The sequence below is a fragment of the Rhamphochromis longiceps genome, linkage group LG5 (assembly GCF_057381845.1).
Source record: "Rhamphochromis longiceps isolate RC_006_pf linkage group LG5, R_longiceps_female_GT1.1, whole genome shotgun sequence".
Lineage (NCBI taxonomy): Eukaryota > Metazoa > Chordata > Actinopteri > Cichliformes > Cichlidae > Rhamphochromis > Rhamphochromis longiceps.
Window position 1 is genome coordinate 23082795 of NC_140561.1, and position 25355 is coordinate 23108149.

General features: G+C 39.1%; 3 protein-coding genes across 6 annotated transcripts; all 3 read left to right on the top strand.

Annotated features, from left to right (window-relative positions):
- Positions 1 to 3258: 3258 nt before the first annotated feature.
- On the top strand, positions 3259 to 12051 carry rassf1 (Ras association domain family member 1). The gene is made up of 7 exons (XM_085406705.1): positions 3259 to 3370; positions 4292 to 4791; positions 8048 to 8172; positions 9318 to 9422; positions 10863 to 11154; positions 11240 to 11355; positions 11434 to 12051. The coding sequence occupies exons 2-7, from the start codon at positions 4500 to 4502 to the stop codon at positions 11581 to 11583; spliced, it is 1080 nt and encodes a 359-aa protein (XP_085262831.1). The 5' UTR covers positions 3259 to 3370; positions 4292 to 4499; the 3' UTR covers positions 11584 to 12051.
- Positions 12052 to 13495: 1444 nt separating this feature from the next.
- On the top strand, positions 13496 to 16448 carry tusc2b (tumor suppressor 2, mitochondrial calcium regulator b). Its single transcript, XM_085406706.1, has 4 exons — positions 13496 to 13653; positions 14266 to 14510; positions 15446 to 15566; positions 15663 to 16448. The coding sequence occupies exons 2-4, from the start codon at positions 14362 to 14364 to the stop codon at positions 15726 to 15728; spliced, it is 336 nt and encodes a 111-aa protein (XP_085262832.1). The 5' UTR covers positions 13496 to 13653; positions 14266 to 14361; the 3' UTR covers positions 15729 to 16448.
- Positions 16449 to 19811: 3363 nt separating this feature from the next.
- On the top strand, positions 19812 to 25283 carry hyal2b (hyaluronidase 2b). 4 transcript variants are annotated; one of them, XM_085406711.1, is made up of 4 exons: positions 19812 to 19960; positions 21434 to 22417; positions 22873 to 22962; positions 23052 to 25283. In XM_085406711.1, the coding sequence occupies exons 2-4, from the start codon at positions 21464 to 21466 to the stop codon at positions 23439 to 23441; spliced, it is 1434 nt and encodes a 477-aa protein (XP_085262837.1). In that variant the 5' UTR covers positions 19812 to 19960; positions 21434 to 21463; the 3' UTR covers positions 23442 to 25283. The 4 variants fall into 4 exon arrangements, with proteins under 4 accessions (XP_085262837.1, XP_085262834.1, XP_085262833.1 ...); XM_085406708.1 differs by lacking the exon at positions 19812 to 19960 and adding an exon at positions 20785 to 21058; XM_085406707.1 differs by lacking the exon at positions 19812 to 19960 and adding an exon at positions 20785 to 21048.
- The last annotated feature ends 72 nt before the right edge of the window (positions 25284 to 25355 follow it).

The window sequence follows — 25355 nt, forward strand, 5'->3', positions numbered from 1 at the left end:
TTGGCTTGTCTGATCTGAAAAATACAGACATAATATTTTTAGTCCACCAGCCCAAGATCTGAGCTTTGTCTGATTAACCTGTAGTAGTCTGTGCAAAGACTCAGAAATAACTCAAATCCAAATAAAACGGCAATCTTGTTACATGGTAAAGCTTTTATTCTGAAACCGAAATTCCCACAATTCCTTTCATTTTATTCTGACCAGCTTAACCGCCGGCTTCAGTTGCTAGCTGACGTGGACAGAGCATTGTAGTACAACCTCTCCTCAAAAGTGCTTGAATACTTGCACGCGATTGCTGCCAGGCCCTTTAACACGTGGTCAAGGTCCTTGAAAAGGTGTATTTATCTCTAACAAAGTGGTTTTGTAGTTGTCGGTTATTGAGAAAATTCTGCAAAATAAATTTCGGTGCCATTAGATGCATCCCTCATGCTATTTATTGCACAGTGGATAAGAAGTGTCATCTAAAGTACCTAAAGCATTTCCTCAGTTTATGTTATATGTCAGACTAATGGCACCAGTTCCACACCCAGCACTTACTGGTCAGCTGCCTATTAGTTGTTGTTCTTCAGTTACGCTCTAATAAGCTTGTGACTCTGCATGGCTTCCACACTTGCAGAGTCACAAAGAGCACAGAAAACAACAACATTGTCAGTCAGAGTATCTGTCTCCTCTCTCCGTCCTATACAATGCACACCACACAGGGTACTGCATGTCTTCACTGTTGCAGGCTTTAAAAATGAAGCTTCTTAAAAGGTAAGCATGAGCAGTAAAGTTGCTTTTGCTTTTAGATACTCACGTTGTTGGTTCTTTAAAGGAGCAAGTAGACCTGGCAGGAATTTAAAGGGTATGATAACAGAATTATTTCCATGGTTAAGAAAGACAATTCACAACATCAAATCAAGTCAAGAACACTGTAGACATGTCATTGTCAAAGTCTATAATCAAGACACACTTTCATGAATGGAAATACACAAGGCTTACAACAAAAAACAATGGTTACACTCAGAAACAGGAAGTTTAGATTATACTGTGTTGGAGAACATCGAAAAGAGGCTGCACAGTTTTGGAAATAAATCTTTGGACAGATGAAACCAAGATTAACTTGTGTCGGATTGATGGGAAGAGAAAAGTGTGGAGGATGAGAGAAACGGCTCATACTACGTCATCTATCAGACATGGAGACAATATTATGACATGAGCATGTACGGCTGCCAGTGGACCCAGGTCAGCAGTGTTTCTTGAAGATACGACTACTTATAGAACTAGTAGGATGAACTTTGAAGTTCACAGGGCTATACTCTCTGCCCAAATTCAACCAAATGCTGCAAAACTGATCAGACTATACTTCACAGTACAAATGGATAATAGCTCAAAGCATACTGAAAAAGCAACCCAAACGTTTCTGGGTGCAAAGAAATTAAATATTCTTCAATGGTCAAGTCAGTCACCTGACCTTAGTTCAATAGAGCATGTTTTCAGTTAACTGAAGAGAAAAGTAAATGAAAGAGACTGGAAAAAAGCAAAAGACCCATTCTTTTTCTTCTTCTTTTTTTTTTTTTGCCTGTCCCGTTTGGATCTTTAGCCAATAGAATTGTTGTCTGAAGGCCAAAAAAGATGCCTAGCGAATTTACTTTACCAAGTGCATCATCATGGCCTTGCCACATCAGTCCATTTGATTGACCTTTATTATAATTATATATTTGTTTTATTTTATTTTCAGTTGTTACAGACGGGACAGAGATGACTGGGGGATAGGACAGGGAGAAAGAAAGAATGAAAGAGAGGGAGAGAAAGACAAACTGGGAAGAATAGATAGTGAGAAAGGAGGGAAGAAAGAAAGAAAGAAAGAAAAACACCTGGATCACCTGTTGAGAGAAGAAAAAAACAAAAAAACAAACAAACAAAAAAGACCAACATAATAAATATAACACTATCACAATAAACTAGCTAACAGTAGATACTAAATATTAAATGTTATTGTGCAGCACGCAAGATCAACAGCGCACAATGTGCTTTGAGGTAGCAGCCAAGAAAGGTGTAGTTTGTGTCTGTGAACACCCGTGTGTATACCTGTGTGCATACCTGTGTGGATCAGCACGCTTGTATTCAAAAGGTTTCTCCATGTAACGATCTGCTAGGGAGTGTGGGGGGCCATAGCCCCGTCCCCCAGGGCATGAAGCAGGTATGGAGGAGATCCAGGCCCCAGACATCCAGAGGGCCCAGAGTACGAAGACCCAAGGAGGACCACTAAAGGGGCAACCGTGCCACCCTCCTGGGAAGAGCTGAGGAGAGCCCCAGATGAGGGGTCACCCAGCAGCCACGGAGCCGAGGCCAGAGGGGGTTGCAGCGACGTGGATCTTTTTTTGCAGAGCCCAAAAGACCCATTCTAGTGACAGATTTCCATGACTACGTTGTACATGTACAATAACAATAAAGGGCTATTCTATTCTTCTATTCTATTTCTTCATTAAGCCATACATTCCCTTCCTTTTTTATCTGTTCTGATGTTCCAGAGCTGTGGACCTTTAACTGTGAAAACGCTGTTTTCTGTTTGGCTGGTTTTTAGTCGTTACTAACTGTAGAGAAATTATCTCATGCCCTCTTGTAGCTTCAGATGTGCCTTACTCCCACTTGTGAGAAACAGAGAGTGAGCGTGTGGGACATGAATAAATCATGTTATGGTATTCTAACATGCATTTCTGGCCTGGGAGAATCTGCCATATTGGAGCCTGGAAGGTTTTTTTTTCTCTCTGACTGATTTGCCAGTTCAAGTATCCCCAAATCAAAAATGAATCATTCTGTTCATTTCAAACAAGTATCCGTTTAAGCATATCTACTGTTTTATTATGGACTAAAAGATTATCATTAAGAATTAATTTTGTTATTCGGAATTAAACAGTTAAATTATTATTATTATTTTAAATGATCGCTACTCTTTCTGATACAGCAACGTTTATTAAATACTGGGCTTTGTTGTCAAAGGAATTTCCCAAATGAAATGCGTCATTCAGCAACAACACAGAGATGAAAAAATAATAATAAATTTATTTAGTAACCGTTTATATTTAATTTACGATCTTTTTTTTAAATTTATTTTAACATCCTGCCAAAGCTATCATCAGTATCATCAAGAACAGCTCCCACTTACAACTCCATCTAACAGTCGAGTGTCTGATGAGAACAGAGGGGATTCCTCTTAGTGTAGCTTAATACTCATATGGGATTATACGGTAATCCCACACCCACAATGTGCATGCGCAAACAGAAGTGCGTGCGTCGGACGAGGGACGGGTCGCTGTTAATTCAACGAGAAGCTGCGAACGCTCTTCAGATTCCCTGTAGAATGAGTGTGGGTGATAAAGTAAGCGAGGTAAGGTCATCTTCAACACTTTGTCTTTCAAAAAATACGGATTTTTGCTCGGGTGTGACTGTCAACTTGAGTTTGTCGTCCCGTCTCAGACTGCGGGATTAACTCCGTTACACGCAGAGCTGCATTAAGCAAATCAGATGACCAATGAAACAATAAGATGTCGTGAAGACTTAAGCATACATGAGTTCGACTGGTAAACAAACCGATAAGATCCCCCATAATAAATAAATTGCATGGATACTTATGGACGGTTACAATGGGCTCTTGTTGCCCTGTGTGAATAATTGCACCGTGTGGTGACCCACTTGGCAGACAGACTCCCGGGTATTCATATTCACGGCACAAAGCAGCTCCACAAGGACACTAATTTAAAGAGATCCAGATGAACCTGTGAGCATGTACACTTATTCTTCCTAGTGGTATTTGACTTTATTATCATCATTATTATTATTATTATTATCAGTTTCTGCAGCTCAGAGATCAACACTGGCAAGCAGTGTGCACATGCTGTCTGTCTCAGCTGAATGATGTATTCAGGTTCTTCAAAGTAAACTGACAATTATCAACAAAAAGTATGAGCCATGTGGTTGTTACTGAAGTTGCCAGTTGTTTCTGACATAGCTCTGTGCTTTCTGCATGCAACAATTGCTATTTTTCCACTTTTAGTGTCAATGTTTTGTCTTAAATATGCAGTTTGGCCTCACAGTCCTACTGTCAAACAACACGAGTTGTCCCAGGATTGTACAGGATCATACTTGTCGTCTTGTCCCACATTTTAATATAATCTTATCCTGGCATCAGATAACAAAGACTAATCTTTTGGTTTATTTTTTTTATTCGTAAAACCCATACAGTGCACATGCTGAACGCATGTTTATGTTAAACGTATCCATTAACATTTTTGTTTTACCTGTCTTGCAGCTCCTGGGGACTTAGAGGCCATTATCACAGTGGACTCAATCAAATCTTGACCCAGTGCCTTTTTTTTTGCCTCACACGCTATAAATTTGCAAAGCATGCAAAGGTGCATATATTTTCATCTTGAAAGGCAACATGCACCCACAATAGCTCATGGACAGCAAGTGCTTGGCTGACATATTGGCATCTGCGTCTCTGCATCGAGGTCAGGATGTCTAAATGTGAGCTGATAGAGCTGCAGGATCTCAGTGTAAATGATCCCATCGAGCTGGCCGCTCCAGCTGTCCACGTAGCCCCGTCGACTGCAAACCTGGGTCATCCCAGCCACTACTGTGTCGTCCGTCTGGTTGGAGATAACGTCAGCATTGAGGCCTCTGGTCATCACACAGGAGAGACTGGTGTGGGTCATGATTTCCAGCCATACAGTCATGCACATCTCACCTGGTGTGACCTGTGTGGTGAATTCATCTGGGGGCTTTATAAGCAGAGTTTACGCTGCACCAGTAAGTACTTCCACAAAAGATTTGTTTACAGGATAATCCTGGTTATAATCTCTATTTCTCTCACCGTCAACAGTTCCCATGAAACAAACAAAACAAACAAGTAAATCCTGATAATGCAGATCTTCTTCTTTCACATCACAGACCTCCATCATCCCCTAAACACAACTCTAGCTGACAGCCTGACTATAAAATCAGTCAGTCCCTCCAAGCGTCCACATCCAAAGCACAAAACATTTTCCGACAAATGCACTGCTGATTCCTAGTAGAGTAAAGTTTGCTGAAAACTGTAGTCTTTTGAAGTTTCTTGCTATACACTCAGATGAAAACATCACACAGTTGCTGCAGATTTGTCCATGATCCAAAGCTTCTATTGCTCCACTTTCCAAAAGTGCAAAGGTTAGGTTGAGATAGATAGATAGATAGATAGATAGATAGATAGATAGATAGATAGATAGATAGATAGATAGATAGATAGATAGATAGATAGATAGATAGATAGATAGATAGATAGATAGATAGATAGATAGATAGATAGATAGATAGATAGATAGATATTTTATTGATCCCACATGGGAAACTGTTGTGTTACAGCAGTAGGAAAAAGAATAAAAATAATCAAGTCTACAATAAAACACAAATAAACAACAAAATTAAAGTAAAAAAAAACCCACCACAGGTGTCTAGTAAAGGGTTTATACTATGAGATGTATTTATACAGCACTGATAAAAACAAAACAAAACAAAGAAAAGTAAAAAATGAAGTTATTCTTACTTTGACTGTGTTTTAAATGACATTGTGTGAGAGTATAGTGCAAATTGCAATTAATAAATAATATTTACACTATGAATCTAAGAAAAAGAAAAACAACTGCAGAATGAAGAGTTATAATACACCTTTATAGAGAACATTGGGAATGGTCTCCTGACGCCTTCTTCATGCCATCAGAGTTGATTTAGTCTGAGGTAGAAGTGCCTCTGCTGCCTCTGAGGTGTGGAGTGGAGCAGGTGAGATGTTCTGTCCATGATGGAGAGCAGTTTGTTCAGTGACCTCCTGTCCTCCACTGACTCAAAAGAAAAAAATCTAATTCTGAAAATCCCAGTAGATCAGCGATGCCTGAAAGATTCAAACCAGCCCATCTGGCACCCACAACCACACCTTCAAGGTCACTGGTGATTGGCTGATTAGATATTTTTGTGAACGAGTGGTTGATAATTTTATATAATAAACTGGCCAGTCACTGTATATAAAAGTTATATATTAGATATTTGTTTTTAAAGATTCAAATCTTCCTAATGAACAAGTAAACTTCCCATCGCCCCATCTGCCGGGGAGATTAGAAGTAGAGAGTCGAGCAACAGAATCACAAATTCACTTTGTTCTTTTGTGAAAGTATTTGAACATTGGAAATAGAAACAGCGTTATTCTTTGATTAATTATGTAGTATCCAAATTCAAATTCAAATTCAAATTTTATTTGTCACGTACACAGTCATACACAGAACGATATGTAGTGAAATGCTTGGACAACTGCTCGTGACCTAAAGAAAACAAAAAAGGAAAAGGCTATGAATAAGAAAGGAAATAAATATGAAAAATTAAAAAGGGTAAATTTAACTAGGAAGGAATAAAATATAAATTAAGGTTAAAAATGAAATAACTGTACAACACAAATTAGAATGAAGGGTAAATTTAACTGGGAAGAATAAGATAAAATATATAAATTAAAGTTGAAAATAAAATAACTGTACAACAAAATACACAATACACAATATAGAACTATATAAGAATGTATGAAGAAATATAAATAAATAAATATAAATAAATATACACACAATAACAGCAGCTGTACAAGTATTAACTGGAAATGAAGAATATAATGTCCAGTGTTGTGCAATCCACATTATGTCTTGTGCAGTGCAAATATGCTTAAAGTGATTTAAGTGATGAAGTGAAAACAATGTCCAGAATGTCCAGTGTGTGTGTAAGAACTATATGTGTGGGTCAGTACTGTGTGGTGGTGTGATTGAGAGAGCTCGGAGCGGATGGTGCGCTCAGCTGACCGCACAACCCTCTGTAGAGCTTGTCTGTCCTGCATGGTGCTGTTCCCAAACCAGGTTAAGATGTTTCCCGTCAGGATGCTCTCTATGGTGCAGGAGTAAAAGTTCCTGAGCACCTTGGAGGGCAGTTGGAAGTCTCTCAAGCATCTGAGGTGGTAGAGACGCTGACGGGCCTTTTTCACCATGGTGTTGATGTGACAGGACCATGACAGGTCCTGCGTGATGTGAACTCCGAGGTATTTGAAGCTGTCCACTCTCTCCACTGGGCACTCGTTGATGACAGGGGTCTGGTAGTTCCTCTCCTGCTTAGTGCTGAAGTCCACTATCAGCTCCTTTGTCTTACTGACGTTTAGAAGGAGGTTGTTCCTCTGGCACCAGTTCTCCAGATTCCTAATCTCCTTCAGGTAGGCCGTCTCGTTGTTATCAGAGATCAGGCCCACCACGACGGTGTCGTCAGCAAACTTGATGATGGTGGTGGAGCTGGTAGTGGCTACACTACCAGCTCTACCACATCCAGTGAGTAGTTTAGGGTTATTACATTAACTAGTGGAAATATTTAATCATTGCCCTTTGAAGAAGGTGCTGAAATTGAGATAAAGCAAATTTTAAATAAATAACTAAAAATATTGTGAAACTAAAGCGAGAACATCAGAGGGCAAACACAAGAAACAGACAACCCATATCCACACATATGGCCAATTTGGAATCATCAGTGGCCTTATCATCCATGTTTTTGGACTGTGGGAGGAAGCCAAAGCACAAGGAGGAAACTCATGCAGGCACAGGGAGAAAATGGCTACACAGGAAGCCTCCAGCCATTCATGAGGTTCAAACTGAGGACATGTGATGTATTCTTCACTTTCTGCATCACATGATTTATAGTATGTAGGATTCATATGTTAGTTTTTCCATTCATTAGGAATTTTATCACACATTTTTTCCTAATCTGAAGGAAGCTCTGGAAAGCATCACATTTTGACTTCCTGTGTGCTACATGTAGAGCCAGGGAGCGTCTTTTTTTTTTTTTTTTGCCTTCCTGCTGCATGCAGCAGCGCGCTATGAAGCAATTCGACACAGCCAGGTTTTTAGGAAGGGAAAACAATTACGACTAGAAACAACATGAGAAGAAGCTACACCGCAAGTCTTGACATATATCACCTTTAGTGATTTATCGCTCTCTTTTCGTCTCACTCTCATAGACTGCAGCTACACTTGTCACTACCGGTGCCGACCGTCCATCCAGCTGGACTGCATGACACATGGAAGTTTGTTAGCAGAGCCTGCAGCTTTATCTGATGACTGCATCGAGACAGACACAAATGTGGTAAGGAAAACAAGAACACTATAATAGCAGTGTATTTGTGTAGACAGCAGTTTTCATTTGTATTTTTTCTATTTTCGTAGCTACAGAAAAATTTCAGTTGCTTGTTATTTATTTGTACAACTAGGATTTTTTTATTTTTGCACAAAAATAAAGTGCACTTAACTCTTCCTACATTCATATGGAGTAGGTGGGTAGGTCAAATGGAGGGAAGCTGCCCACTACTCTCGTCTCTGGTTCCCCACAGGAATACTTGGGAGTATAGATTTTAGATTATTTTGGAATTTTTCTTCTCAGTTCACTTCTTTTGGCTGCCTGGTCTCATTTATGATTGTGCACCAACCAGACACAGTCAGATCCTTTATTATATTTTGTAAATAGTAACTTTATAACTGATAATAATATCCTTTTTTCAGTACACCTTTTACTGGGAAAACAATCAGAACAATTTAGGGGCCTTGTTGTAGAAGGATGAAAGTGCATTTACAAGGCTTTGGAAGTTCTAATGCCTGCATGTTTGGATGTGTTAGGCTCCCGGGAAAGCTGCAGCAAAGTATTGAATTCAACAAAAATAAAGCCATTGGTGTGGTTGTTATAAGTGCATTTACAAATATAGAAACATAAACATAGAAAACATTAAAATAATGCCGAGGTTTAGATTTTTCTCCACTAAAATCCTCTGAAGTATAGATGAGCAATAACATGAGGGGAAAATTGTCACTTAAGATAATTTAAGCAGATCCCACTGGGAGTAGGTTTCCCCCTCCAGATGTCATTATTGCGTTTTTACTGTCAGTGAGGAGCAAATGGTAATGGTGATGCTAGAAGAGCGACTCATCCTTTACTCAGGAAGCCAGCAGCTGGGAGATGAACCTGCATTTCACTGTGTGTTCATCTTTCTTTCACAGTAATGTACTGGTGAGGCTGTGGCATAGTTTATCAGGCTATTTTTTTTTTTGGTCAACTGTTTTAAGTAAATATTTCTTTATTGTTTTTTTCTGGCTACATAAAAAGAGCTTGTATTGAGCTGACTTTTTTTTCATGCATTTGTTTTATTTCACCTTCCCTTTTTAAAGCCTAGTTGTGAAGGCAAGCTTTCTGCTCACTGTATCGTGGCTTATTTGTTGTTCTTTCCATTTTCTTTTCAGGATGAACAGATCGAGTTGGGTAAACAGGAGTTAAGTGTTAGTGAGATTCAACAGAAGGTGAAGGAATACAATGCTCAGATCAGCAACAATCTCTACATGGTGGATGTGAGGAACTGAAAAAAACAGTTTCATTGAGATTCAGTTAAGCAAAAAATGTGCATTTTCATATAAATACATAGAGTTGTGGTCAGAGGTTTGCATACAATCATTATGATTGTATGTAAACAGAAACCACTTTGTTGCTATATGTCTGTGAAGGTTCTCAGTCATCCAGGTCGTCGTTGTCTAAGGAGCTTGGAAAGAAAAGTGTCTGGACTTGCTTTGTTGCCAGTCGCTTTCTTTCCAAGCTCCTTAGATTTTCTCTGATCCACACAGGGTTAAAAGTATACATACAAACTATAATATATAGAAACACCGACAACTAAAAACTTCTCATTAGTAATCATGATTGACTACAATGGGTATAAAAAGCAAAACGCATAAAAATAATTTGTTTTAAAAGCACTCATTGGATTGACCAATAATCAGAACAATGGAAAAGTCCAAGGAACTCAGTGAAGATCCAAGAAGGACAATCCTAGAGTTACACAAGTTGGCGTCATTAGAGCCATTTCCAAACAACTGGCGCTTCCAAGATCATAGGTTTAAACAGATGTACAAATGGACAACTTGTTCAGATGTGTCACCACTTTTGAAGGGGTTCAAACCATGAAAGAGGCCCCTGTTCCAAAATCAACACCTTCAAGCTCAACTAAAATTTGCAACTGCTCACGTGGACAAGTTTGATCGTCAGCCAAGAAAAGATTGAGCTATTTAGCCACAATGACAAGAGGTATGTTTGGAGGAGTAAAGCTGAGGCTTTCAAACCTAAGAACACCATTCCAGCTGTCAAGCATGGTGGTGGTAGCATCGTGCTCTTGGGCTGTTTTGCTGTCAGTGGTACTGGTACATTGCACAAAGTGGATGAAATGATGAATAAGCAGCACTATCTCCAAATTCTTCAACTTCGCCCTAAATCAACAGCTAGGATACAACCAGATAGTTCAACAGGAAAATGATCCCAAACAAACATCAAAACTGGTTTTGGAATGGAGCAAAGAAAAAGCAGGCTAACATTAAGCTTCTGGAATGGCCTTCCCAAAGCCTCAACCTCAACCATACTAAGAATTTGTGATCTACCATTAAAAGCACCATGCCAGGAAACTAATCAATTTAAATGAACTCTACCAGTTCTGCCAAGAAGAGCAGTCGAATACCCAGCTAGAGTTATGTCAGAACCTTCACAACATGCAAAGGGATATTTAACCAAATATTTGTGGGGTGTATGTATGTATATATGTGACCCTGTGTGGGTTAAAGAAAAACCAAATTAAATTTAAACTTGTGCACGCAATTCTTGTTTTTTTAGTCATAAATGTCTGACTACAACCACATCTCAGCATAGTTATGTAGATGTGTGAACATATTTCTATTCATAATATTTGTTGATAATGTATTAAACCTTTTAATTCCCATTTATATGCTATAAATCTGTCCACCCTTCAGAATAAAGATGGGTCCTACACTGGTTTCATCAAGGTCCACTTTCAGTTAGTTCGTCCCATTTCCCTCCCTCCTCCCCGTCAGAGTTTGAGCTTGATGCAGGAAGATGATTATCAGGGAAGACGGATGAAGCGGCGGACATCATTCTACCTCCCCAAAGATGCTGCAAAGCACCTACATATAAGCTCTGAAACACGGGTACGAGAAGTCATCGAAGCACTGCTCAATAAGTTCACCGTTGTGGACAACCCGGCAAAGTTTGCCTTGTTTGAACGCACAGAGAGACAAGGTCAAGGTAGGATTCCTAATATTGCGTTGTTCTTACAAACTAAAATAGAACCAATTGTTGAATCGTGAAATTCTGCTTCTCTTTCCTCTAGTGTACATGCGTAAACTGTCTGATGATGAGCGTCCCCTATACCTGCGCTTGTGCGCTGGCCCCAGTGAAACAGTCTTAAGCTTGGTTCTGAAAGAGAACGAGACAGGGGATGTAAATGTAAGTTTCCATTCTGTTCTGAGAAAGATAAACTTGTCAATATATGGGGCTTAGATGGTGAATTGCTCTCTTTCACAGTGGCATGCATTTAGCTTTCCTGAATTGTGCAACTTCCTGCGAATCCTTCAGCGGGAGGAAGAAGCACACGTAAGAGAGATCGTGAAGCGCTACGCTCTTGCTAGAGACATGATGAAGCAAGCCATGGCCCCGATGACTACACCGGGTTGACACCGAGACACTCAGCTTCACACTGGAATAATTAGAAGACATTCTTCCATGAAAAGTGTCGATAAGAAATTTTATGTCATGGTAAAGGGGAATGAAATAGCTCAGGTGATGATGTTGTATGGATTAGAGATTGGTAATAAAGCAGGGAGTTTGCTGTAATATTTAATGTGAATTACTTAAAGGTTCAGTTCAGGGTGATTTTGATCTAGTACAGCTATGAACTGGACTGACTCAAAACATATGAAATTGTTGTGGACTAATTGATCACACTTCTTTCTTTAAACATCATGCTGCTTGATTAGATTATTTAAAGTGACATATCTTAGTTTATCTGGTTTATCATCTTATACTCAGTTTTATTCATGTTGCGACGATGTTTTTTAAAATTGTGGCACTTTAATCAGCCTCTGAAAATGAGTTGGGTAAGCTGAAATGTGTGGATGTTCAGATGATCTAATAAAATGTGAAAAATGGCTGTTTAATATGAAACTTTTGATTATTTCTAACAGCGTGCCCGACTAGAAGGCCCATTGTGGGGGACCACAGTAGTTTCCACATGAATATTACACTCATATGTGATTGTAGAACATCTCATTCAAATGTAGGTATTAATATGCTGATATGTCAGCCTTGATTCTTCTAGAAGGGCTTTTGACAAAGTCTTTTGAATGTGGCTGAGATTAGGCGTCTACACAACAAACACACTCATGTGGGCCCACAGTGGGTAGGCGTGGGGCTGTGTGGACAGGGCAAACCCACCCCTCATTGCATGTGGGCCCAGTTGGGTGTGTTCACGCAGGGATAGCAGCAGTTTTATCCTTTGGAGACCCTAAAAAGTTTTCTGTGGACAGCCCACAATGTACTTGCCTACAGAAAACTGCTTTGGGCCCCACATGGGCAAGTAGTTTTGTCTGTGTGAAGGTTTCTGTTGGCATCCCTTAGCAGCTTTGGATATCTGCAACCCACTGGTGATCAGATATGCCCTACTTCTCACCCTAAGTATCAAGACCCACAGTGAGCTGTTCACTGTAGGTCACCGTTGCTGCCTCTACTTCTAGCATCTTCATTATTACACTTGCCTCCCTCTCAGTCACATCCATAACATGCCATATCACAAAGCTCAAAACATCTGAAACTGCTTTATTGAACATTACAACACTGGACCTTTGGCATGTGGTGTAACTGGATATTGAAATCATGGTTGAGCAGCTGACAAATCAGGAGCAACTGCATGATGTTATCAACATGGTCCAAAATCTGAGGAATGTTTCTGGTGAATCAGTGCCATGAAAAATTAAGGCAGTTCTGAAGGCAAAAGGGAGTCCAGCCTGGTACTAATAAGGTGTAGTAAAGTGTCCAATAACTGTATATGTGGCAAGGGGTGGCTATACTATTGGCTCATGAGCACGGGTGTCAAACAGAAGACATGGGGGACCAGCAAAGACTCCAATCTGTCCCAAAGTTTGGCTTTGGAAAATGCAGAGAACATAAATTTTGGACTTTCAGTTTTATTTTGATAGGTTTTCCAGCTTTTCCTATTGATGAAGACCTCCATCTTGGTCATACTACACCAAAGTAATTCAGTTATAGATTTATGTAATTTGGCACATTTACTTCTTATAGTTTAATCCCAAAGAATCGTGCTGATCTTTTTTTTCCCATCTACTACAGCAGCATTTCTTTATTATGTAGAAAAAACAGAGAGGTGCTGTTGAATTAGCACTTCTTTTTTAATATTAAGCTATCTGAGGAATTAAATGTGTAGTTAAAATTCTATACACTTGAAAAAAGGGACAGTTTCACTAGTTTCGGCCCAACATGAGATCAAAACGGACAAGTCACTAGTACTATTATATTCCTGTCCATGTGATGGCGTTAGCTCACCACAGCGTCTCTGCACCAAGCTTCAGAGGGAAAGGACAGAAGAAGAACGTGGCCGTCAGATGGCATAAACAACTTAGCGTAGCTTTGTGTGATATGAGGTCTGTGCTTGTACAGAATTAGCGAGCCAGTAACATAAATTCATCAAAGAGAAATTCTTACCTACGAGCACACTGCTGCGCAATTTAGGTATGTGCTCCGCTAAGCTAAAGCGACGAGGAACAGCACGAACTATTAAATCAGTCCATGCTAGCCCATGGCGACGTCAGTAAATGTTATTTTGTTTAGGAACATGTTGACCTGGCTAATGCTAGTATAAAAGCTAATGGTGATGTTAGCAGACGGTACATAAAGTGACATAAAAGCAGCTACGATTAGCGCAGCCGGGATAAGTTTCTCAGCACTGGTGACAAACTGATCTTGGTGTCGGGAAAGGCTTACTAGCTAACTGCTATGGCTTCAAAATGTTACCGAGTCTTCTACTAGACAGATAGAAGCAGATATTCATGTTGTTGTGTTTGATTTAAACTCCATATCTAACCATTTGTAATTCGTGACACAGAAGCGTGACTGCGTGCGTGATTTTTGGCTGCTGTGTTATTCTAGCACCGTCATGCTTCTGGCCTACAGCAGAAAATGATCATAACTGAACTCAGTCCGGACTTGTCTTGTTTAAAGAAAAGTCAGGTCTCGGCCTTTCTTAAAGTAGCATTTTGTAAAAATGACTAAATAAATCAATACGTGCCATTATGTTTTGCCTGAAAGCAGCTAAAGCTACCCTTTATTTGCCACTTTTCACAGGTGTCACACCCTGAAGGCACATTTCATCTTGTACAGTAACACTGTAGCACCACTGGCAGCCTCGGGACCCGAGAAAATAATGTGCTGCAGCTGAAGATGGGAGGTAGCGGCTCCAAATCCAAAGGATTTTGGCCTTTTTCTGGCTCAGGTAGTTCAGACGATCCAACCAAAGATGGAAATGAGCAGACACTGGCAAGAGTTCGAAGTTTCCCGGGTGCCACTCCTTTTGTCTTTACAAGAAGAAGGTAAATGTAATGTCGTCATACACCAAGACACTCATTTATGACATTGTTGTTGACTTGTGTCGTTTTTAATTAGCAGTCTGTGGGTTTTTGAGTAGACTGAGGTTCCAACTCAAAAGCAGTGCTCGAAAAGGATTGTTTCATGCATGTTGTCCAGCCTTATTTAAACTGGGCGATGTATGTGTGTGATGATTTTGCAAAGATTTTGAAAATATTTAACAGCAATGTGATACAGTGTGTTCTTTCGAAGGGGGGGAAATGTAAAGAATGGTTGAAAATGTTCTTTGTAAAAATGTTTTCGGTGAAAACAGAGTTACACATTCACCTTTGGCCAACACTATTGAGAGAGAAAAAGTCCTAAGATTTATGGTGTTTAACCAGTGAATCACACCAGATCAGCTGAGGTTGTTCTTCCTGCTAATGTGTCCACTATTTTGATTCTCCACACTGTATTTAGACTGGACACAAGCAGACTTTAACAGACCTGTAGTGGTTTTAACTACCCTCTTACGCACCACTTTTACACTGATCTGGTTGTTTGCTTTTCATTTTGTATTGTTTTTTTTTCCCCCCTCACACTGTTAACCTTTTAAAACCAGCCGTTTAACCCACAGGAAGACACTGTTTTCATTTTAGCCAACATTTCTTTCTTTCTTTCTTTCTTTCTTTCTTTCTTTCTTTCTTTCTTTCTTTCTTTCTTTCTTTCTTTCTTTCTTCTTCTTTTTGCACATCACGCATGAATGGGAAGTGGCTTAAGGTGTATTCAGACACCTTAAGTTTGACATCTTAAAACCACACTTATGTGGATGTTCTTTGTGGTACACAAATTAGAGTATGTGGACCAGAAATATTTACACAATACGTGCGTAAGAAGCAAGCTAGCTTGTGTGTATTAAAAATAATTACTGTGCGCAAGTAATTTTGTGTCTTTGCTCCAGCTCAATGTTCTTTGATGAAGACGGTGACTTGGCCCATGAGTTCTACGAAGAGACGATTGTGACAAGAAACGGCCGTAAAAAAGCGAAGCTGAAGAAGATTCAGAAAAACCTCACACCTCAGGTGAGGAAATTAAGATTTTAAAGCAAGACTTTACACACTAATACCAGATCTCTGTAGCATATGTCCAAATCGTTTTATTTTCTCGTGTCCTCACAGGGAATTATAAAGCTGGACCATCCGTGCATCCATGTAGATTTCCCAGTTGTCATCTGTGAAGCCTGACAATGTCTGAGGAGCGTCTCGGACTAGCCACTGTGTCAACTCCGTCCTTCGGCTTCCACTGCAGATGGAAGCCCGAACCACCTTTCAAAATAACATGATCTCTTGATATATTTGATGCCCTTATGTGGACAGGCTGATGCATTGTGTGCTGAGCCTCTGCATGTGATCTGTTTTTGGCTTGTGTGCAGTTAAGACACAAAATAGGTCACCAGTAGGGATCTAGAATGGTGCCAAGCTGGGGAAAATCAGTTTACAGATCTTGGTTTGTGTGCATGTAAGTGTGACTGTGTGCAGATTTGGGATGACACATGACTGAGGCCTGAATATTTAGCAGTAGATTGTCTTCTGGTTTGATTCATAAAACTCAAAGAGCTGAAGGAGAATGTAATGTTCTTCCCTCCAAAGGGGTCTGAGCAAGAGTTGAAAAGTTGCCAGTGCACACTTACGTTTTTTGACATTATGACTCGCTTCATTATGCATGGAACAGGATCTACTTATGGGACAGCCCAATGAGTTGACAATCAGTGGCTCACAAACCCTTAATGTCACAATTTAATGTTGGAAGGACTGGCTTCAGTGACCTCAGAGCCACAAGATGTGCATCGCAGCAGTGAGTCTAATGACAGATCCTGTTGTTTTCTTTGCTGGTTTGACATACAATGTTTAACTTTTAATTTATTATAACTGTTTTTTAATTACAAAATAAAATGCTGAATTAAATCACATTCCTTTTCTGTATCCAAACTTTACAGATGAACATTTCAATGTACCGTAACTTCACATAATCACAGTTCATTATGAAATATTCCAGTAAAAATCAGTAAGAGCAGTGAAGACAAAAGAAGATTAACATGGACACTCGTGTTAATCTTTTGTGCTTTTTTTGGCCCTAGACAGTCGTCTGGGTTTCTATATTAACAGTGATGGATAGATAACTACAGTTTAATTACACAGAGGTCATGGTGGGAAATTAAGATCTTCTAGCAACGGGAGGGGGTTAAAGCCCCTGCCATATATGGTAACCACACCTGACATTTGTAATGTGGTTGGCTCTTGGAATTTAGACCTGCATGGGAATGGCATCAACTAATCTTGGAAACTATTCAGGTGCCTTCTGGGAATGTGGAGTCATGACTATAAAGCCATCAGTCTGGCCCTGGTGGACACTGCATTTTTCACGAGTTTTAATACAAGTAATCACATTAAATTATGTTATTAAAGGTTTTAAAATATTTCAAGTTTCGAGGATTGGATTGGAGTACTTTTAAGTTTTCAGTAGTTTGACTTGCCAAGGCTTTGCTATCCTGTTTGAATTTGACTTCAGTAAAAGAGTCAATTATTTAAAGAAAGATGAACTTTTATATAACTCTCAAAGCTCATAGAAACTATTTGCCAAATAATCCTTTATATAACAGGCAGTTGAATCTTTTTACAGAGTTTTTAAACACAGGAGTGAGCAGAAGGTGGATGTGTATTTCAAATGTCGCTCTTGACCTCCACCTACAACGAAGTTAGGCACTTGTAGAGGAAATTGTGATGGCAAACCAGCACTTGGAAGTAAAGCGTGTATAAGAGCATCTGCTAATGAGTTATGGATGAAGTTAAGACAGAAGTAAAGACTATCAATGCAGTCACCATGGGAAAAGGTTTTTTGACAAAGCTGTCTAATATTGCTCTTCTTAGAGGATAAAGAGTTTAGTGCCAAAATCCACTACACTTTATTGCTTTTATGAAGTGTCTCTGCTGCAGTCTTTGGGCTTTCCCCCTGCCCCCTCTGTGGGTACGTACTGTTTTCAGTCTGGGGAAGACATGCCATGTTATTACTTTTTTGTTGTTTATTTTCTCACAGCTGAACAAATATAAAAGGCCACAAGGTGAATTGCAGTCTCAGGATTAATGAAATTGACTCAGCAAACCACATATCCTCTGGTTTTGCTGACAGGTCACATGACATTTTAAGCCATGCAGTAATGTCAATATATTCTTTTGTCTTTTTAAAGGAGTATTTAAATTATTCCACCTTCTAATAGATATATCTGACAGCTTTTTCTTAAGGTGTAAGTAATAGCACAATTGGGTTATGAAGGTCAAGAATGAAAACGTGCTTTGTTGTTATAAGCATGTTGATGAGTTTTTCTATAAAAACTCTTTTCAAAGGAAAGAGTCGATAACTCAGATTGTGGAAAATAACTGGGTGGATTCTGATTAAGTGGAAAACGTGCACCTCAGTCTAGTTTACATTTCATTTGTTATTGCTGAAAACCAGACACAATAACAATCAGAGGTCACAAGCGGCAAAGTGTTACATGTTACTTGGAGTTTCTGGTGGACATTAAAAAATGCTCTTTTGGAATAATACATTTTGTGAAAAAGAAAAACACAGTTTCAACAATGTTCTTATCAAGATGTGTGGAAAGAGGCACCGAATGCAACGGGAAACAGTCTGACAAGGGCAAAAAATGAGGACAGGACTATTTTTATATTCTGCGGACTGATGAGCGACATGACACGAGGCACAAAAAAGACAGGTGGAAGTAATAAATGCTACGAGACAGGAAGACTTAAACATGATACAGACAGAGTGGAAGACAGAAGGAACAAGCCCAGTGATGAGAAGGAGAAACAATACCAGCAAAATAATAAGATCAAAACAGGGACCAGAAACTCTGTAAAGTGTAAAGTAAAAAAGTAAAACTCAAAAGCTTTAACAAAAAAAAAAACAACTTTTACATTATTTTATACTTTTAAATACATCAACTTTAAATACAGCAAATATCCTATTAACCAAATGTATTTAAGACTAGCTGTGCTTTAGAACGATGCTAATGGGGTGCCTCCCTAATACATAAACAAACATATTATTTCAAAAATTACAGTTTTATCTTTAGTCTTCTGACTGATAAAGGAGAGGTAGAGTTTACTGGACACATATTAAATAAACAAATCAACAGAATAAACAGTTTAAGAAATTACCGTTTTAGCTGATTTTAAACAGAATTTATGCGTGTGTGTGTGTGTGTTAAACTAAAAAGGCTCTAATTTTCACTTCTACATATTGCAATGCTAAAAAATCTTAGAGCTCTAGACTAAATGTTTATTTGTATTCATAATGGATGGTGGGTGCTGTCACTTTGTTCCTGCTCAGGCTCCTCGAAAGCTGCTGTCTTTCTCTGAGCTCTCACCTTCATGCTCTAGCGTCTGGCCCTTCTCCACCTCCTCCCCTGATACTTATACATCTGACTCCCCTTCTACAATTTTGAGTACAATCCTTTCTGTCTCACTCAGCATTCTGCTTCCTGAAGTATGGGCGTAGGTTGAAAACGGGACTCCTGCTGTTTATAGTACTATTTCAGTACTAAGTTGACGTTAATCTCATATTTAAGATAGAAGAACATTTTTAGCAACACAAAGATAATATCTGCAAAGACATGAGTTAATCTCCTTTGTTGCTATAAAAAGTGGAAGCTGCAATGCCGGTCACTTTGAAGAAAGTCAGTGTTGTATGTTGGTCAAATCACTGCAAACAAAAAGCTCAGGCTGTCTTCTTGACAGCTCAGGAGGACACATATAGATTGCATACATTTTTTTTGAGAAAGAGGTCTCAGACTCCTGTTTCTCACAGAGGAGACTGAAAACTATGTTCAGATGCAGCCTAGCAGGAACCCACCACTTACAGTAATCTGATTTAATTAGCTGAAAGGGAGCAGCCTGTGTGTCTCCAAGTGTCACAGTAAGTATTAAATTACTGTGATATTACTTACCATGATCCTGACAACATATATTAGGATCCTCGCACTGGATTATGTATTGTTTTGCAAAACCCAATGTGTTTGTGTGAATGTGGCCTACCCATGTAAAATTTACACTTGATTCATGTAAGACCCAGCAGGCAAAAATCCTGTTTGAGAAGTAAAGTCACACCACTGAGTTTTAGTGATGAAAGTAGCTTCCTATATTAACTACCACGCTTTAAAATTAAGACCAGGTAAGAATATAAAGTGAGGGGTTTGTACTTGCGTGTGCAACTTAGTGGTTAAGAGGTGGGGTTTCCTTGACATTTAAATAGCAATGAACAACTGTTTTTGTATCCTCTGTTAGACAGATCTCTTAGGAGAACTTTCTAGACTCTTGGCACAGAGCACAAGGACTGAGCTGTATTTATTTTTAACAAGTGGACAGCTTGATTGATCCACTTTCATTTGGAGATTATAAAGTAAAAGAAAAGACTGCTGGTAAGACACATAATTACTACTCTTTTAAAAAATGACAGTTTTAAAAAGAAATTGAAGGTATTCACAGCAGTGGCATAGCACTTTTTAGTGTTTAAAAAATGTTTAAAAAATATCTTGAGATGTATAACTGATGCTATCAATTTTATTTTAATGCAGGGGAACATGAGATGAGACATGAGAGTTTTTCTCGCTCTACACTGCCTAACAATTCAAATCAACCTCACTGTAAAAGTGACAAACTAAGCCTATAAACCTGAGAGGTCACCATTTCCAAAGTTTAGTGTGATCTGCAGGTCATTTAAGCTAGTTGATGAAAATGCATCAATCATCTATAGTGCATATCGATTTAAATACACTATATCATGGATACTAGACTTTTTTAAGCAAAAACTTACGTATAGTTAATATTTTTTAGTTTGCATTTATTAAGCTCTTGTTTAAACAAAAGGAAGCAAAATAACCTTTCCATTCCACTTCCGAGTGCTGCAGTTCATCCATTCAGGTTAGGGTGATAATCAGATCTAAATCAGGAGCAAAACACTAGATTTTAATCTAAGATTCGCTTTTATCAGTGAAACTTCCTTCAGGGCAGAACTCGAAGAACAGGCTAACTTGATATTAATTCACGAGGAGGGGGGTAGGTTTTACTGCTATGTACATTTACCCTCAAATTCAAGCCATATGAAGCTGTGATCATGGTGAAATATTTTTATTCTGTAAAGTAATGTGAAATGATGGGAACACTGTTGGGAAGATAAACAGGAAAACGCGGATAAAATACGTCTTTCAATAACTTAACACCCCCCTACTCAGGAAGTAAATGCAATGAACTGTTGTTGCTCAACTCACCACTCCTGCCATGGTCTGGGAGAATTGATTAATTAGTAGTCATCGATATGCATAGAAAAAAGTGAGGTTATTCCTCACATGGCAGGGCAGTGGAAAATAACTTACCCGACGATTACATGAATGGAATAAACTTAACTTCTCGGCTTCAGCGGAACAGGTTAGAATGGACACGAAGAAGACAGCCGTTAGCTAACTTAGCACGGTAGTCCGTTTCAATGAAACTTTGAGCTAACGGCGAGGTAACGTTCGGTAATGTATTTATATAAAGTATATATATGTGTGTATATATATATTTTAACATTACATGTTTACCAGTAGCCTATTTAGCTAGCTTCCCACAACTATTTTCAAAGTAAGTAAAAGTAGTTTTAATTTCCTTCCTGAAGAATAGAGGAAGTTTTTTTGTATGACTTTATTTGGTATTATTTGAAAATACAAATGAGTAATGAGGCAATAATGTAGTAATAGCTCACAGAAACCTTCGTGAGCAAAGCAAGCGAGCTTTGCTTGCGAACGATTTCCATATCTATATATCTAAATATATAGATAATAGATTATAAATAGATTTGAACTATTTCGTTTAGGTTTTGGCTGAATTTAACAAAACTGCTTTGTCTTTTACAGACAAAGAGGGGTGAAGGGTGAGCTGTAACCATGGAGGCTGCATTTCACCCTTTCTTCACCACAACTGGCCAGCTGCCCTGGTTGCTTCTGACTGTGTTTACATCGTGGACAGCCTTTTGTTCTGCAGAAATAAAGCAGACAAGAAGGCCATTATATACCCAGAAGCCAGTTCTTCTTGCCTGGAATGCCCCAACACAGGAGTGTGAACCACGACATAGAGTAACCTTATCTTTGAGCCAGTTTGACATTGTAGCGACCCCCAATGAGGGCTTTGTGGGGCAAAACCTTACAATCTTCTATAAGGAACGTCTTGGGTTGTATCCCTATTATAAGCATGATGGCAGTGCGGTGAATGGAGGCCTTCCACAGCTTGTCAGCCTCACTGAGCACTCAAAAAAGATGCCCGAAGGCCTTAAAAAATACATAAAAGTGCCAGGGGCAAAAGGTTTGGCTGTTATTGACTGGGAGGAGTGGCGTCCTATATGGGTCAGAAATTGGGATGCTAAACTTATCTATCGAAATAAATCCTATGCAATGATAGCCAAAAAGAACCCTACATGGACCTCAAAACAAGTGGAGAAAGTTGCAGAACAAGAATTTGAGCTATCGGCTCAAAGATTCATGCAGGAGACTTTGAAACTGGCCAAGAATATGAGGCCCAATCAGCTGTGGGGCTTCTACCTGTTTCCAGATTGTTACAACCATGACTACAACAAGAATGGTCTGCAAAACTACACAGGCCACTGTCCTTCAGTGGAGGTGGACCGCAATAATCATCTCAACTGGTTGTGGATGGAATGTACAGCACTTTTCCCGTCAGTATACATGGAACCTGTGCTACGCTCAACGAGCCAAGGGCGCCTTTTTGTCCGGAACAGGGTGAAGGAGGCAATGCGCCTGGCATCTGTTGGGGATGGATTAGCACGTCCTGTTTATGTTTACACCCGACCTACCTATATCAGTCAAACGACTCTCCTAACTGAGGTTAGTTGGCTAGAACAGCATTTTATACAAGACGATTACACTTTGATCAATACAAGTGTGATTTAATTTAGATCATCATTATTATTATTATATTTACATTATGCAACAACACACAAGCAAACAAAGCCAACATTAGCCTAAATTTGATGAACATAAATATACTTTTTAAAAAATAAAACTATACCATCTGTTTCTGACGGAGACACACCAATTTGTTGTCCTTCACCACAATCATCTTCAGGTTCTCAATTTTAATTCTTTGGTGGAGTTATTATAAAATTAAATCAGTATTTATAGTCACTTACACCTTCCATATACAGGTGTTAGGAAATCTCATTCAACTGGCAACTAGACATTAGTACTGGATATAAAATGTGTGTATATTTGACTGTCCTACTAAAACACAGGTTACTGTATGATTTCACTGAACAGCCCTGAACTGTTTTTGTTTTTAGACAGATTTGGTCTCCACAATTGGTGAGAGTGTTGCACTTGGAGCTGCAGGTGTAATCTTCTGGGGCGACACCTCTCATGCAAGCAGCAGTGTAAGAACAGTATTTTCTATGCTTCTTTGATGCTGAACTGCTTGGTGATTAGTGGCAAGTCAAGTTAACGTTTCTTTTTTGTCTTCCAGGCCAACTGCTCAACCCTAAATGATTATCTTAAGGGACCGCTGGGTCGGTACCTGCTCAATGTGTCCACAGCAGCAGAGCACTGCAGTCATGTGCTATGTAATTTCAGCGGCCGCTGTTTTCGCAGAATATTGGACAGCGATATATATCTGCATCTCAGCCCTTCAACACACAAGATAACTAGTCAGAGTGGCCAGCTCAAGGTTACAGGAATGCTCAGCCAAACTGAGAAGACTTTTTTCCACAAGCACTTCCAGTGCCAGTGCTACAGTGGGTACAGGGGTGATGACTGTACTTTGAAAGAAAAAGAGCCCAATAGAGCCTCCTCTGTATTAGGGACTTGGCCTCTTTGCCTTTTACTTCCGCTCGGACTCCTTACTCTTCTACATTGAGGAAACAGAGACTAACTATTTTCTGTTTCAGCGAGCCTAGAAGTGGACAGTTTAGACTTTTATGCATAAATATGGAAATTATATTGATGCATTGACAATACCAAGTAATCTGAGACCTCCCCAAGCTGTTTTTGTCCTGGCATGCAGACCGATGGAACATAAATATCTGTGGGTAGCAAGTTGCAGCAACAACTTGCTGTCAGTCTGCCCCAGGGCAGCTGTAGCTTGCATCCACCAGTGTGTGAACATGAGAGTGAATGAATAGTGGAATTGTAAAGCACTTTGGGTGCCTAGAAAAGCGCTATATAAATGCAATCCATCATTATAACAATGGGCTGAAATGAATGTCCTACCACCAAGATTACCTTGTAGAAAATCATGCCTAAAATCAGTCTTTTCTCAAAGTAATCACCAGATAAATGGATGTTGAGTAGCTTTACAGGACCTTAGTGTAAATGTTTTACTGTCTCCATAGTGAAGAGAAGCCAAAGATATCTATTTTTGAAAGCTTTTTTTTATGATTGGTTTAACATCAGAACAACAACACATGGCTTAAAGTAGAAAAAGTGGATAAAAGGGAACAGACGCACACATATTTACAGGTTATTGGTGCCTCATGGCAAAACAGACACTACATTACAATAGTATTATATAGTATGAATATCAAGCTCTTAAGTGTCTTATTAATGAAATACAAGCCAGTCTTAAATCTCTTTTGTATTTTTTTGCTTAGAGAAACATCAAGGATGGACCTGCTTGTTTTCAGTTCAATATTGTGCCTTAACAGGGCTGAAACCAGCTCTCTTTTGCAGTTGCAGTCTTTATGTCCTTGCTTTATATTGATATAAACTCCATCATGGCTAACAATTTTATTATAACCGAACAGTGCAGAGCAAATACATACACGTTACAAGGTATCCATCAACTTAAATGGATATCACTGTGAAAACAGGTCATAAAACATTAGGAAATATATCAGACTGGCAATTTAAACACAACTTGACACTATAACTGACTGTAGTTTACACATTTGCCCAACAAGCCAAATAGCCCCCAGTTTGATCCTGGGAAGACAAAACGGATCGCTTTAGTGTTTCATCAGGAAGGGCATCCGGTATAAAAAATCTACCAAGTCAAACATGTGGAGCTAACGGCTGTGGCGACCCCTGAAAGCAGGGAGCAGCTAAAAGTTCAATATAACTGATTATAGCTGATTTCAGCTTGTGTCTGATGTACTGGAATAGGCTATATGTTCGCTCCATTCATAACCAAATGTATAGGATTGCTTTGAAATTGTTTGCAACTGTCTAACTGAATATTAGCCGACTGAAAAAAAATGTTGTGTCAAGGATCTTGCCGGTGATACTGTGTGAACAGCAATTACTGTAGGTACAAGTTCAGAATTGTTTGTTCCCAATATAGCTGAGCAGTTGCATGTTTTATACAGTAGGTACTAGTTTCAGTAGCTAAAATGAGTTATGAAAGAAGCCAGCAGGTGGTTTTTCACAAACACGGTAGTCTCAGAATTGCACAGCTGGTGTTGAATCGTGATGTTATATGTACTTATATTGCATAGGTCTTCAAGTTCTGCACTTTACTTTCATGCAGAGTTGGACTGGGTGTCATTACATGTCGTGAGGGACAAAACTGAGTGAATACTGTCAGTGCATGACAGTGCTATAGTGGCTTTTCGCGTGTAATGTGTCACATTGGAAATACTCTGTTTCACTGTGAATCTTGCTGAAAAGCAAAGGGTTGCCTCGATGGTTGTTATCTCTCTCCATCAGCTTTCATCTTATTTTTTTAAGAAGTATCCAAAAAAATTTAAGTCTTTTTTTTTTTTTAAATAATAAACATGATATTCTTCTACAGCAAATGTTTCTCAACATATTATTTCAAATAGTATGCAAAAAG